The 16,635-nt window shown below is 43.6% G+C and overlaps 1 protein-coding gene across 1 annotated transcript in view; it reads right to left on the bottom strand.

The window, feature by feature from the left end:
- Positions 1-16,635, bottom strand: part of dcun1d4 (DCN1, defective in cullin neddylation 1, domain containing 4 (S. cerevisiae)) — a 126,850-nt gene that overhangs the window by 10,117 nt on the left and 100,098 nt on the right. The window contains 3 exon segments of the mRNA XM_038791200.1: positions 12,606-12,708; positions 13,754-13,842; positions 13,845-13,857. Of these exon segments, the coding sequence (XP_038647128.1) occupies positions 12,606-12,708; positions 13,754-13,842; positions 13,845-13,857 (205 nt within the window).

The raw sequence follows: 16,635 nt of genomic DNA on the forward strand, positions 1-16,635 counted from the left end.
ATTCCAAATGAGGCCTATCCAAAGTCCTGTACAGCTGCAACACGACTTGCCAATTTTTATATTCAATGCCCCGACCCATGAAGGCCTCTATGCCATATGCCTTCTTGACCACCTTATCCACATGCGTTGGTACTTTGTGATCGGCGGATATGCACGCCCAGATCTCTCTGCCTGTCGGTACTCGCAAGAGTTCTACCATTTATTGTGTAATTCCTACATGCATTGGACCTTCCAAAGTGCATTTCTTCACTTGTCTGTATTAAACTCCATCTGCCATTTCTCCGCCCAAGACCCCAGCAGTTTACATCCTGCTGTATCTTCTGACAATCCTTTTCACTATCTGCAACTCCCCAATTTTTGTGTCGTCTGCAAACTTACTAATCAGACCAGCTACATTTTCTTCCAAATCATTTATATACACCACGAACAAAAGGCCCCAAAACTGATTCCTGTGGAATTCCGCAACTCACAGCCTTCCATTCAGAAAAACACCCATCTACTGCTACCCTCTGTCTTGTGCCCAAGCCAGTTCTGTATCCAACTTGCCAACTCTCCTCTGATCCCATGTGACTTCATTTTTGTACCAGTTTACCATGAGGTACCTTGTCAAAGGTTTTATTGAAGTCCACGTATACAACATCTACTGCCTTTCCCTCATCTATCATCTTTGTCACTTGCTCAAAAGACTTGATCAAATTAATGAGGCATGATTCCATGATTAGGGACAGTCAGCATGGTTTTTTGAGTGGAAAAATCATGTCTCACAAATTTGATAGGTTTTTTAAAGGGGTAAACCAAGAGGTAGTTGAGGGCAATGCAGTCAACGTTGTCTACATGGACTTTAGCAACGCCTTTGACAAGGTACCAGCACGTAAGTTGTTGCATGAAGTTAAATCTTACGGGTACACATTTTGTTTTTTAAAAGGGCATTGAGACAGTTATATGGGAAAGATGAGTATCGAGGGATATGGCCCAAATGCGGCTAATTGGGACTATCTTAGTGAGAAAAACTGGGCAGCATGGACAAGTTGGGCCGAAGGGGCCTGTTTCATTCTGGAAACCTCTATGACTACTGTGGTCCAATTGGAGCAGAGAAAGTCCCCTAATCAGGATAACCTTGTAACGTTTTCATTCTTTGATTAATAATAATGACGCCTCTCACACTGGCAAGCGGAAAGTTCAATTTGTGGAAATAGTGTGCTTAGAGTGTGTGAATGAAATATCACATCATTATACATAGGTTTGCATTGCTAGCGACCTATTCACACATCTTAAAAGCTCCAGTACAATTGTTCAATTCACTGAAGGTAGACTGAAAACCAAGCAAGTATTAAATCCCTGTCAACTACCACCACCGCACCCTCAAAAAATGTAATCCCTGCAGATCGTGTTGAGATGCCTGGGCAGAGATCATTGTGTGGAAGAAGTGCCCATCATTTCAAGATATAAGACCCTACAAACATGCTCTGCATAGAGTGATAGCATACCAATAAAATCGAATACAGCAGAAGGGTATGGAGTCTCCTCCAAGCAGTCCTAGCACTAACTGCCAGGACAGATGCATTAATGACAATGGATAAGGAGCCAAACCTAGACAATAACACTTAGCGAACATTGAAAGGAGAAGGGGCAGAGTGTGGTGAGGATGGAGGAGGAATCTTGTAGTGGCAGTCGACATCGCCACCAGGGATGGTGACTTGGATGGGTGAACTATACGACTTCCTGCGGGTTATAGAAGATAAAGTATGAGTTAAGGGGCTCAACAGAGGGGTTTGAGAATAGGTGGGGGATGTTCGTGACTGGTTTGAGAAGCTATTCGTTGCGGGGTGGATGGGGAGGGTGAAAAGGTTGTCCAAAGACTGTAATGGTTGATTGTTGGGAATGTGTGTTTCCCGGGGTATTTATAACTGTAATCTATTTTGATACATGTTTGTAATAAAATACCTTTATAAAAAGTATGACTGACTGATTATAATCGTTTGGCAGCTTATTAATGGCAATGCTTTAATTTAACATACTGATTGAACTTAAGGGAAGTAATATTGCACACTTGCTGAGTTTAAAGTGCGATAAAGTGCGAGGAGAGTGGAAGGTGATTGTCCCTCCTCTGTGATTGGAATGTCTAAGGCAGGGGTGGGCAAACTTTTCCGTGCAGGGCCGCATTCAGAAATTCACAATTCACAAAGGGCCGCATAGTAATTAAGTAAAATAATTACTTTCACCTGGTTATGATTGTGGGGCCCTGCATATAGAACATAGAACTAGTACAGGCCACAGGAACAGCCCTTCCGGGCCCTCGACGTTGGTGCCAAGCAATGATCACCCTACTCAAGTCCAACGTAGCCAGCCCTATACCAGTAAGTAACCCAACAGCCCCCCCCTACCCATTAGCCTTAAAAAAAAAAGATTAAAAAAAAAAAAAAAAAAAAATTTTAAAAAAAAATTTTTTTTTTTTTTAATGACTTGGTGGGCCGCTAGAAATACCTTTGGCGGGCCGGCATGCGGCCCGCGGGCCGTAGTTTGCCCACCCCTGGTCTAAGGGGGTATCAAAACCAGGCTAAAGCGAGGTGTGAGAAGATTTGTGGTGCAGCGCAAGCTGGTAAGATACGAGGGGGAAGGGGGGGGGTGGGGGGTTTGTCGTCAACGGCTAAAACTGCCGATGGAGCAACTGATGGTTTATTATGGAGGACTTTCTGCAGCATCGAAAGGAGATGCAGGGAGACTGGTCGAGCACGATTGAGGGGAGCAGTAGAACCTCTTTGCAGAACCCTGGTTCAGGTGAAGAAGCGCTTGGAGGGCACAAAGGGGCGAACAATCCAGGAGGTGGAAAAGGTGGTTCTGACCAGAGTGATCGGATTGTGTCGTTAGAGGCTGAGATGCTGAGCCTGAGGGATATCTTCCAGTGTGCTGCGTGTGGGGCAGATTACCAAGCAAACTGGTCCTCAGGTGGCAAAATCTTTGGATTGTTGGGCCTGCCAGGAGGAGCGTGGAGGGGATAGTGCCAGGGAGTTATGTTCCGAATAGGTTTGCGAAGTTGGTGGAAGAGGGGTTTTTGATAAGGCCGTCGAGGTGGGACCAGTGCCCACTGGTCCTTGCGGTAGAACTGAGGGCTGGGGAGCCGTCCGCCGGCGGTGATTGTCCTGAATTTGTGCAGACTGCACAAAGTAAAAATCGTGAGAGGGCCATGGCGAGGTTGGGACTAGCAGCTGGGGAAGGCAATGCGGATTGGAAATCTACCAGGAGATTAATGCCGACCTGGCCAAGAGATGGGTTAAATTTACTAGGGCTAAGACAGCGCTTTCTTGACACACAGTGCAGATTGGGGTGCTGTACCCGGCTTAACATTGGGTAACTTTTGAGGGCAGATAATATTATTAGGGGAGGATAAGTGGTTGGCGACTTAGTTGGTAGATTGGTGGAGCTTGAGCGAGGATGGAGCATGCAGCCATCTTTGGCAGGGATGGAGGTCAGAGTTAGATGGCGGGTCTCACTGAGTGGGGGTGGTGGGGGAAAGAAGAGAAGCCCCCAGTGAGGACTGTAACATGGTATGTAGGCTAAATGGTCCCAATTAAACGGTCAAGGGTGTTCACGCAGCTATAGAGTTTGAAGGCGGAGGTGTAGACACATTTACGGGTGAAGTATCTGATGCGGTTAAGAGTTGGGTGGGACATAAATGTTCCATTTGGGGTTTGATTCCAGGTCGAGGGAGTTCACAATTTTATTTAGCAAGACAACGGTGTTTGCAATGGCCAGGGAGGTTGGCTTGTGATCGTGAGTGAGTTGACCGGCAGAGGTTTAAGCACAGGGGGAAGAGGGAATATTCCTTTTTCTCCTATGTACATCGGGCATCCTGCCTTATCAATTTTTTTGCAGTGGGTAAGGCGGTTCTGATGGAGGCTTTGAGAACGGAATATGCAGGAATGGTGATCTTGGACCATGCTCCACACTATTTGGATGTAAGATTTAGGTTGCGGTGGGAGCAGAGACGAGGGTGGAGGTTGGATACGGTGCGTTTGGTGGATATGGAGTTTTGCGACAAGGTGGCACTGGCGATTAAGAATTATGTTGAGCTTAATCAAAACGAGCAGGTCTTTGCAGCCATGTTGTGGAGGCATTGAAGGCAGTGGTTCCTGGGGGAAATTATTTTGTTTAAGGTCCACAGGGATAGGATTGAGAGGGAGGAGTGGCAGAGGTTATTGCAAGGCATTGTAGAAGCGAATTGGAGGTACTCTGTGGCCTCCAATCAGAGTTGCTGGAGGAAATGAAGAAGCTGCAGGGGCAGTTTTGATTTATTGACAAGGAGAAAGTGGTTGCTCAGCCAAGCTGGGTACGGGAAGTGCGGTGGTGTACCAGCCCATCCTCAAGGGCGAGGTAAGTAGCTATGGACCAATTATTTAGATGGGTTGGAGTTCCCAGAGCTGGAAGAGAAGTGCCAGGCATTGGAGGAGCAACTGGGGTTGCAGGATGAAATGGAGTGTATTAGCATGATGCAGTCAGGGGAAGGTGTCTGGGGGTAGGATGGCTTTCCAGCGGAATTTATAAACAGTTTCTTGGCTGAGCTGGCTCGCCACCTTTTGAGTATGTGTAATGAGGCGGTCGGCGAGTGGGGAGAGGGGAGAGTCTGCCGGATACCCATAGCACAGGTGTCTATTTCTCAGCTTCCAGGGGTGTGTGCCGTTGTGGACTCAGAGGACCAGACGGGGTTCATGAAGGTGCAGCAGCTCTTTGGTAAATATGGAAAGCTAGTGAATGTGGTTATGACCCCTCAGGGGGGCGGTGCCTGAGGGATGATATTGATAGATGCGAGAAGGCCTTTGACTGGGGTGGGGTGGAGTTGTGGATTGATTGATTTATTGTCACGTGTGCCAGAGTGCAGTGAAAAGTTTGGTCTATGTACAGTCCAGACAGATCATTCCATACATGAAAAAACATAGACAATAGATAGCACAACGTAAATACATAGACACAGACTTCGGGCGAAGCATACAGAGTGTAATACTACTCAGTAGAGAAGATGTGTGAAGAGATCAGATCAGTCCATAAGAGGGTCATTTAGGAGTTTAGTAACAGCGGGGAAGAAGCTGTTTTTGAATCTATTAGTGTGTGTTCTCAAGACTTTTGTATCTCCTGTCCGATGGAAGAGGTTGGAAGAGAGAATAACACAGGTGGGGTGGGGTCTTTGATTATGCTGCCAGCTTTTCACAGACAGCGAGAGGTGTAGACAGAATCAATGGATGGGAGGCTGTTTTGCATGGTGGACTGGGCTGTGTTCACGACTCTCTGCAGTTTCTTACTGTCTTGGGCCGAGCAGTTGCCATACCAGGCTGTGATGCAGCCAGGTAGGATGCTTTCTAGGGTTTGAGGTCCTTGGGAGGTTTGGGCCGAAGTTCAAGGCCTGGGTACAGCTGCTGTAGGACGAGTGGAGAACGAACGAGACAAATTTGTGGTATTTTGGGTTGTATAAGGTACCAGCTTCCCCGAACAGGCTCCGGAATGTGGCGACTAGGGGCTTTACAGTAACTTAATTTGAAGCCTATTTGTGACAATAAGCGATTTTCATTTCATAAGGGGACATATCATAGAATTTACAGTGCAGGAGGCCATTCGGCCCATCGAGTCTGCACCGGCTCTTGTAAAGAGCACCCTACCCAAGGTCAACACCTCCACCCTATCACCATAACCCAGTAACCTCACCCAACACTAAGGGCAATTTTGGACACTAAGGGCAATTTATCAATTTTGGACACTAAGGGCAATCCACCTAAGGCAAGGACAAGGCAGGGATGCCCGTTGTCACCATTGCTGTTCACATTGGCAATTGTGCTCCGAGCCTCAAATAATTGACAAGAGATTATGAGGGGATGGGGGGGGGGGTGTAAGAGAGCACAGGGTCTTTCTGCATGCTGATGATTTATTGTTGTGTATCCACGGGAAAGTATGGGAGAATTATGGACTTATAGGAGAAGTTTGGGGCCTTTCTGGGTATTAATTTAAATGTCGGGTAAAGTGACAGCTTCTCGGTGAACGCTCTGGGGCGGAATGCAAAAATGGGGGCACTGTCGTTCAAAGTGGCTAGGGTAAGATTCCGTTATTTAGGGATTCAGGCAGCACATGACTGGGCCACCATGGAGAAGTGGAACTTGACACCTGACATTTGCAGGGAGGGTACAGGTGGTAAAAAATGAATATGTTGCCGAGGTTCTTATTTATTTTTCAATCCCTCCCAATGTTCCTTCACAAGGTCTTTTTTCGAAGGTGTGGACAAACTAAGATTTGTGTGGAGCTTAGTTGTGGAAGCAAGACGCGATGAGTTAGTAGGGCATAAATGCGAAGAGCGAGGCTGGCTCTCTCTACAGCCACGTGCCTGCACTTATTATAGTCGGCGTGAAATCGGGGAAGAAGGTGGCGGGTGGTGGTGGGGAAGAAGACGAGAGAGCAGCGAGAGCGAGAGGATGTATTGAGGGATGGCAGTAGGGAAGGAAGCCATATACAGTTCAAGATGGTACATTAGGGTTCATACAACTCTGACCCAGAATGATTGGTTTTTCCTGGGAGGGAGGGTGTGTGAGAGAGGTGGGGGAGGGGGCCGGCAAACCATGTTTACATGTTCTGGGGTGTGCAAAGTTGGGTAGCTTTTGGGAAACTGTGTTTGAGAGTCTGTTGGGAGTGTGGGGGGTGAGGATCTTTGGCGTGCTGGAGGTGCAGGAAGGGAAGGGGGCCGCATGTGGGGGCTTTTCGCCTCCCTAATTGCCAGGCGACGGATCCTATGGAGTTGGAGGTCGGCAGTATCACTGGGGGTCAGTATGGCTGGGAGATCTATATGAATGTCTAACGCTGGGAGAATATAAAGTTCACCCTTAGGGGGTCGGAAGAGGGGTTTTACGTCCACTGGTGGCCTCTTCTATCCATGTTTGAATTGTTCGTCGCGGGCGAGTAAGTTGGGCATTAAAAGGGAAAGAAATGTAACTAACTATATGTACTTTGTTGATGTGTTTTTGTGTGTTTGGAATAAAATATATTTTTAAAGAAGTAATATTGGATGCTTAAGGAAGCTTGAAACATCGATGCATTAACTTGTAGAGAACTAAATTAAAGTTTCAGCTGTGGCGCAGGTAAAGTCTAACCAAGCACACTGTCTAAATGGGTTGCAAACCACAAAACAATAATAGGTTGATTCTGGCTCTAATTGAACTGGTTTTAAAGACTCTTAAACTTATAAAGATTCTTGTTTAAAGTATTTTGCACGAGATGCAAACACGACATTAGGAAAAACCTTTTTCACACGACAAATGGTTAAGGCCTGGAATATACTGTTTGAGTGTGTGTTGGTGGAGGTTCAATTGAAGCATTCAATAAGGATTACCTGTAATTTGAAAAAGGCTGTGGTGCAGGGCTACGGGGTGAAGGTGGAAATGGCATTAGGAAAATTCTTGTTTGGAGAGTCGGTGCAGACAGGATGGGCCAAATTGCATCCTCCTGTGTTGTAACAATTCTGTGACTTATTGCTAACTAAGAAAAACTGCTCACAATCCATGGCTAGAAAGATTGCTCAAATAGCTGTCTTAATAATAGCCAGGCAATCAATGAAATATCTGCAAGTTCCAGACACAATATTTGACCTCAACTTAAAGGTCACCAGAATAACTCCCTAGTCCTTCTTATAATTTAGATAAAAAAGAATGACTACTGATTTTCTCCTGATACCTCAGCCCTCCAGGATATAATTCTGTTGACCGGCTGGTGCTGGTGCCTAAGTCACAACATACAGTCAGCTTGGATGTTAACCTGAACAGAACATGCCTGTTCTGAAGAGTGAACAGCTACTGTCATAGCACAGCAACTTATATTTTATTTTCAATAAGAGATACGCTCAACTGCAAACAAGTATGCTGTGTGCTTCAATGACTGTAATTGTGGGATTCTCTAGTTAGTGAGCATATAACTTGGGGACAAGATGGAATCATAGAATAATTACAGCACATAGAAGACGGTTCGGCCTTTCATGTCGATGTCAGTTGTCTACAAGAGTAACTCAGATGGTACAAGGGCTTCGCTCTCATAAGGTGCTGACCCAATTCCCTTTTGAAAGCCACAACTGAATTGGCCCCACCAAACCTCAGGAGGTGCACTTCAGATCCTCACAACTCAAATAATAAAATGATTCTCGTATCACTGTAGTTTCTTTTTTATTCACTTTATATCCAATCCTCTGGTTCTTGGCCTTTCTGCTCCATCTAGACGCCTCGTGATTGGATCATCTCTATCAAATTTCCTCTCAACCATCTCATCTCTAAGAAGAAACCCAGCTTCTCCAATCTATCGACAAATCTGAAATTCCTCATAGCTGGAATGATTCTTCCTATCCCCTCTAAACCCTTCATGTCTTTCCTGAGGTGTGACGGCCAGAACTGGACGCAATACTGAAGAGGGAAAGTGAGCCAATATTTCTGAGCTTCATGATAACTTTTGCACTTCGTACCTCTATTTATGAAGCTCAGTTTGCCTTTTTTTAAGTGACTTTCTGACACTGCCCGTCAACATTTGTGGACATATGCTCCACGCCTCTGTTCCTGCATCCACTCGAATTGCACCCTGGAGTTTATACTGCCTCTCCTCATCTTCCTACCAAATGTATCCTGCTACATAAGCTAAGCAGAGCATTGGGATGGAGAATGACTTGCTTTGATAGTGCCAGGTGACTGCTAGTCTGTAGACCTTGCCATATTGGCGGGGGGCAGATGTGCTTGAAGAGTCGGACAGATGAGATTGGGGTGTTTTGTGTGCTCCCTCTCTCTCCCTGTGCTTCAGACAAGTCTTCCAACTTGTTTGAATGCTTTCCCAAGAAACCCTCTCAAAGCAGGCTCAAGGGGCCTAATGATGTTCTTCTGCCTCTTATTTTGTATTTTGTTCTCCATTTTGGAATGCCTGGATTGTGACTGACCATGATCGGGAGAGAGTTTTGATCTCTTCAGGGATATTTTGCAGGCATCCAAAAAGCGTCTGAAAAACAGTCTGTTCACCAGTACCCCGGTTTCCTATTACTCAGCACGGTAGCACAAGTGATTCCACAGCGCCATGGTCCCAGGTTCGATTCCCTGCTGGGTCACTATCTTTGCGGAGTCTGCATGTTCTCCCCGTGTCTGCGTGGGTTTCCTCCGGGTGCTCCAGTTTCCGCCACAGTACAAAGACGGTGCAGGTTAGGTGGATTGGTCATGATAAATTGCCCTTATGACCAAAACAAAAGGTTAGGAGGGGTTATTGGGATAGGGCTTAAGTGGGCCAGTGCAGACTCGGTGGGCCGAATGGCCTCCTTCTGCACTGTATGTTCTATGTTCAAGTCAATTTTGAATCCATGTTGCCACTGTCCCTTTTATAGAAACAAGCAGGAGTAGGCCCTTCAGGCCTTCGAGCCTGTTCCGCTATTCAATATGACCATGGCTGACCCTTGATCTCAATGCCATATTCCTGCTTTCTCCCATACCCTTTGATGCCATTAAAATCTAAAACATTATCTCTTGAAAACATTCAGTGACTTGGCCTCCAGTCTTCTGTGGTAGAGAATTCCACAGGTTCACTACCCATTGAGTGAAGACATTTTTCCTCATCTCAGTCCTAAATGGTCTACCTCAACCAAAGAAACCATCCACCCTGCATCTGGTCTGTCCAGCCGTTAGAATTTTATACATTTCAATCGTATCTCCTCTCATTTTTCTACACTCTAGTGAATACAGACCCAGCCAAACCAATCTCTCCTGCCAAGCCCAGTATCAGCCTAGTGAATCTCCTCTGCATTCCCTCTATGGCAAGTAAATGCTTTCTTAGGTAGATAGATCAAAACTGCACACAATACTCCAGGTATGGTCTCATCAAGATCCTGTATAACTGCACTAAGACATCCCTACTTCTGAACTCAAATCCTCATGCAATGAGGGCCAACATGCCATTTTGCCTTTATTTCATGAGTTTAACTCTGCTAGATAGTCAATTATGCAGAACTTTGCAATGACTTTTGAAAGCATACCACAACACTGCATTACCCTAATCAAACCTCTCAATATTTCATCAAAAAATTCAATCAACTCAGATAAACACAATTTGGCGATAACAAATCCAAGCTATCTTTAATTCACTAATCCACCTTTGTTCAAGTGACTGTTAATTTTGTCCTAGATTATTATTTCTAAAAACTTCCCATCACCAAAGGTAAACCACTCACCTGCAGTTACTGTGTTTAATCCTTGCACCCTTTTTTGAATAGCATGTAACATTTGCAATTCTCCAATCCTTTGGCACCACTCCTGCATTGAAAATTATGTCCAGTGCCGTCATAATTTCCTCCCTTACTTCCATCAGTGTCCTCAATGTGAACTATCCGATTACTTGTAATATCAACCAGACATCTGTCATGCTCACACTTATTTTCCTTTACCCGTACTCTGTTACCCAGGGAGTTTAGCTTTGTTAGCCCTACCTTTCCCCTTCATGGAAATGTACCCAGACAGTATCCAAATAATCTCCTCTTTAAAAGGTTCCTCTTTAAAATTCAGTTAATATTTTACTGGCAATTTTTCGTTCCAATTTACGGGGGACAGAATCTATTTTCGTCTTATGAAATTAGCCTTCCACAAATAAAGCATTTTCAATCCGGATTGCCCTTTGTCCTTTTCCATGGTATCATAAAGTTTAGGTTAACAATGTCCCCTATTGACATTTGATCCACTTGACACACCTCATTCCTCAGGACTTCTGATCCAACAATGTGCATTCCTCTATGGGCCAGAAACATTTATAAAGAAACTTTTTCTGAACACAAAAATACTTCCCCCTCTCTGCCTTTTACATGATTACTATCCCGGTCTATATTAAGATAATTGAAGTCCGCATTATCTATACTTTATTGTTTTTATACTCATCTTTAACTTCCCTACAATTTTTCTCCTCTTGTCTTTTCCACTAATTGGTAGCCTATAATCTAACCAAACAGATTCTGTCCTTGACCTTTCTCTCTCATCCACTGTCTCCAGCATTGGAATGTTCTCCTAAAATCATCAAAAATGCCACCATCCACCTTTCTTTGCATTTCTAGCTTTTTTGGATACCTGATATCCAGGAATACTTGGTACCCAGTTCTATTCTATTTTCTATCATCATGGCATCATGTTCCCACCTGGAGGTTTCTGCATCTGTAGCTCACTAACTTTATTTACCGTGTTTGACCAGTGCACCTACAAATCTGGAGCCATAATTGGCAGCTGACTAAGCAGTACAAAAGCTTGAATTTTGAGTGTTGAAAACTCTTTATATAATTTTAGTTTTATTTAGATTCCCAGTTACGCAAAGGTTTATCTCTTGAATTTCCCAGTGGGTGGAATGATGGCGCAGTGGTTAACACTGCTGCCGTCCCAGCGCCGAGGACCCGGGTTTGATCCCTGCCTCGGGTCACTGTCTCACACTCCCCACCCAATCTAAAAAATATGTGCAGGGTAGATGGATTGGCCACGCTAGGTTGCCCCTTAAATTGGGAAATTAAAAAAAATATACAAAAATATAGGCCAGAGTAACATCAGCCTTTCAAAAAAAAAAAAAATTCCCCGGAAGGGTAATGGGTTTTAGTTCAGATGGGCAGCATGGTCGGTGCAGGCTTGTAGGGCCTGTTCCTGCGCTGTAATTTTCTTTGTTCTTTTAAATAGGTGAAATGGTATTAAAATACCTACAGTACAAGTGTCATTGTATAACAAATATCAATAAATCTCTCTCTCAATGTCTGGAAGAGTTTCAGAAGTGTCTGACGTTCTGTGGAAGGTTCTCATAAGAGAAACATAAATCAGGAATAGAACCCCACTAGAGTTTGGAATGAACTAGGTCATTATGGTGATCATTCCACCTGGTGTATGGCATGGATGATTGCCAAATGGTATTCAAAGCCAATTTCAAGCGTACAATTTAGTTAAACAGCATAGAGTGCTCATCTGTGAAGACAACCTCTCCAGAACTCATCACTGGAATAAAAACAAACGGCTGGCAGGATAGAGAAAATAGTTGAAACTAGTGGTTGACCAGTACGCGTTCATGCTGGTTAAAATAACAATACTGAGATGTTAAAGAAAGCAAGAGCATTTTCAGGTAGTGAGTTTTCTGTCTCTTTCCAGGTTGATACGAAATGTTCCAAGTTTAAAATACACAATAAAACAGGACTTCCTAACTATACCATCAGGACGGTAGTGTATTCCAACTCCAAGATAGTATTAGCTCCAGGGCACTTATTATCTTAAATATCTCTTTTTGAATTGAAGTTTTCTATTGCTTTATTTTGAGATAAAGCTTTGGTGAACTACACGACGTGGTGTGGAATGCTTGTTTCCACCTGCAATCCAATCATATCACATTCTCGATCTCCATTTTACTACTATGAGGAGAGACTAAGAAATTGGCTTGGTGCTTCTTGGGGGAAAGGGAACATGTTAGGAAAAGTCATCAGCGATTACGCTGTACATCTGCCAGCATCTGATGTCAGAACATCTTTTTTCAGCTGTTTATCATTCCTCAACCATGGATGCTAAAGGAGAAAACAAAGACAGTTTAAGAGATTCAAGTAATGTACTTACAAGCCCCATCTTCATCATAGTTGCTAAGATCAAGGTTAATTGTTCTGCTAAATTCGAGCACATTGCACCACTGGTCCTTGTTGATCACTTTATACTTCGATTGCTGTGTGGAACATAACATTTAAAGATGCCATAGAATCATTTCACATGCCTTTACGATGCAGAAAAACAAACTGATTCTACTTGCTAATATTGTGGCAACAAAACAAGCTAGCATATTTTTCATATTCTAACAGCACCTAAATTAAGTGGTGTACTTCAGTGGAAGTGTAACAAGAAGATGCCATGGTGTTACAAAATGAATTAAAAACAGTTTTTTGAGGTTTAAGCCAGGAATTCAAAGCTATATAAATCCCATCATTGTGTGGGGTCCAAATAATTTTAAACATGGAATTGTTTGACATTGGCATGCAACATTACACTGAGACATTAGCACAAACAATTGTGTTTTGATGTAGGAATGTTACTCAGTAGAAACGGGTGACTGATCACAGATATGCCCACGGTGACAGTTTTAGCCACATTACATTTAGTAGAAATGGCCTTGGTACACTTGCATAATATACATATAAAGCACATTTGTCTGTATTTAACATGTAAATTGAGAAATGAAGGAAATAAATAATCACAATCAAAAATATTCACATGCTCTCCCTGCTTTACTTCATTATTTTACCAACAAATGCACAAAAATGATAAGCATGCATATGCAGTAGGAATATCAGTATTAATGTCACATACCTAATGACACGTCTCGAGAACTCATTTTTATTTACTAATCAGAAATACAATTAACCACATCTCGATTCCCAGTTGTGGCTAGTAGCCAACATATTGGGCAATGTTGATGCAGAAATACCACTTAAATACATTTGAGAAATACATGGGGGAAGAAAAAGGAGGGGAGATATGGTAAGAAAGAAGCAGAGTTTTGATATTACGCAGTCAATCTCTTGGTAAATGCTCAAAGTGTCTGGTCTCAAACAAAAAGGTCAGCCACTTGAGCAGGTTTACTGGGGTTGTTAGCAATTGCAATCTTCAGGAGAGGAGAATACTGAGCAAAGATGAAATTTTATACATTTAATTTAATAACATAAGAATAATAGTGGCATAATTAGTTACAACTCAAAGAAGTTCACATTTAATACCTCAAGGAACTGATGGAAGGATGGAAAGAGTGGCCAGGTTTTTCCTAGAAGTAATCCAAGCATGCATTTAGCAGTGCTAATCTCCAACTGCGCTGGTCTTTTTCCTATCAAGGGAAAATATAAACAACAGGCAGAAATATAAAGAAGTGCAGAAGAGTGCAAGTCAATCAGTCATTTAATTTTTTTTAAAGGTGTCAGCCATATTTAAGCACTGCCATATTAATGGGTTGTTTTAATACTTGCATTATTATATATGCACATTGGTACTTGTTTCAAGTGCAGATTTTGTGGCACAATACAAGTTCTCTCTAAAGGTTGCACCAAAGTTAACTAATTTAGCTCCCAGACTTAGATCTCCTTCCTTAGGAGCAGGCAACATCATAGGCTGCCTTTGTAGGGCACTTCAATTATATCAACGGTCAATTAGCATTGCTGCTATCTGAATGAATTCCACCACCCCAGTTTTAAAACTGTAGCCATCTAAGATGGCCACCTGAAAAGGACTATGGGAATTATGGTCAACCCAGGACTCAGACAGATACAGAGCCTATGTGTACCTGAAACACAGGTATCCAGACCTGATCGAAACCCCCGCTCATTTGCATTTCAATGGCCCATTTTCTCAGGATAATAGAACTCCAATCAAGCAACCGGTACAGCCACAGACTGATCGGCGCAACTTCCCCTTACTCAGAAAGCACAACTGCCAAGGTCAATGACCTCTAAGGACCCGCCCAGCTACCAGGCACCCGCCCCTTTATTGGCCGAAATCGAAGAGAGTGATCAGAGCCCTGCAGAACTATTGGATCCAAGGTTAAGGACCGCCCCAAAGAGCGCAAAATCCCAGAGGGATAAGAGGACACCACCATGTGTTCTGTCTCTTTGGATCCGGCCTGTGCCAAACCAATTGTAGAAGGAACAGCCAGCCAAGTTCAAGACCAACGATCGCTATCTGACGGATGAGTCCAGCAGAGACAGAACCGCTTTCTTCGAACCAGCCAAGTGAAATTCAGATAAAGGCCATATCCATTTGCACAGTGCCGGTCGCACCTGAAGTTAAGTATAGGTTATTGTAGCTGATAGGTGTAATTTAACTTGTAGTAGATATTGTGTTTGCATGTCAAGGTAACTCTTGTGTATGTAAATAAACCATCTTTTGAACTACCTAACTGGTTGTGTGTTTATTTGATCGATATATTCACCAACATTATCATTAATATTAGCAACAGTACTGGCGACGCTGTTGGGATCAAAACGGGCAACAAAACCTACCAACAAGATACAATACATGGATATTTTTTAAATTAGCAATGAAATTTAGTCTGAAATAATGTATTTTATGTCTGAAGATGATTTGAAAGAGGTGCTGAAATACATTGTGGTAAAATGGCCAACAGCCTGAATTTAGGCCCGATACAGAATTGGACATTGTGAATTAAGAATTGGACATTTAAATTAAACCACAGTCAGAACTGCAGACAGGTCTGATGGGAATTCAAAACAGCCAAGCTCGAATGCACTGGACAGAAACAAGACAGCCGGGGCAAGTCTGGGCCTTCCCTGTAAACAGACATCGAATGATAATCGTCCCACTCAAATGGATTGATTATTGTGGATTGCCCAGATTAAGCCAGACTTTCTGGCACCTAGATTTCCCGCCACTACCATACATGGATAAGGTTACGTGCAGACAACGCAACTGAAGATGGATCCCGGGATTAGGTTCTTGGTGTCCTGCAGAGTTCCAATCAGCAACCCCAGTTGGGTGTTGCGATCCCAGAGACCTCATTGGTTGAGGGCCAGAGAAGCTTCTGGATGGGTGCGAAGAGGGGTTTAGGGAAGAGGCATTCAGAGACCCTCCCCAGTGAATATGATGCAGAGGCAGCAGAGAAAACGCAACCAGAGGACGGACGGACTCAGCTTGCACAACCACCTTCGCAGACAAAGGCCCTGAGATGACCGAGACTCAGAGGATTGGACCTGCAGCTTGATCCAGCTCATTGGCAAGGGTAGTATTAAGAATCTTAAGTTAAGGAATAACTTATGTTGAAAATAAATTTGGGTTCAATTGTGAACTTGTGTCTGTCCGTTGTTCATCTCGCAAATAAGGGCACCTGGTTAAAAGGTTTGAATAATAAACTGGTCGAAGTGTCTGAATTTCACAGACAACATCCGATGCATTTCAGAGGAAACCGGCACATAGCCGCAGAGGAGGCTGAGTGTGTCAGCGGTGAATTTATTAAGTTCTTTCTTTATCAAGCCACTAATAATCTGTCACACTCTGTTGATAAGAGAAATAATTCGTCAGTTGAAACTTCCAGTGAAATTTACATTTGGAATTCCCAAGATCTTTTATTGGCAGGTATTATTCCAAAATGGTCACTGTATGTATAGCAAGGAGAAGTCAATATTCCAGGATAAGATGTATCCCCCGCATTATCCTTTATTAAAATCACTAATCTAGGATTGTGCCCAATTCTGGAACTGTGGCAGCAGCATGTGAAGTCAACTAGAGTTTAATTTCTGCTTCCTGGTTTCAAAATTCCTTGCTATCCTGGGGTCCCTTTTGGTTGAGGAAGGGATCTCCTGATCCTGGCAGCCTCGGCTACTGGAGGGTCAGATTGCCTAGGTGATCTCAATTAAATAGTGAGGAGGTAGGTAGATGTTCTTCAGCACTCCCTTGCCCTCATGTGCTGCTGTTGCTAATGTTTGAAGCACCGAAGTAGTTAGCAGCTCATGTATCCGATATACTGCTAGAGTGAGGTGTGATCCTCTCATTTCAGCTTTACATTATCCCATTCGCTCCAGCTGCTCACCTACTCTTGGTTGGGTGTTGAGTACTTTGTTCATACTTCCATGCCAATGCTTGCAGCTCAACAAAA

This window comes from Scyliorhinus canicula, chromosome 3 (genome assembly GCF_902713615.1).
Source record: "Scyliorhinus canicula chromosome 3, sScyCan1.1, whole genome shotgun sequence".
Taxonomy (NCBI): Eukaryota; Metazoa; Chordata; class Chondrichthyes; order Carcharhiniformes; family Scyliorhinidae; genus Scyliorhinus; species Scyliorhinus canicula.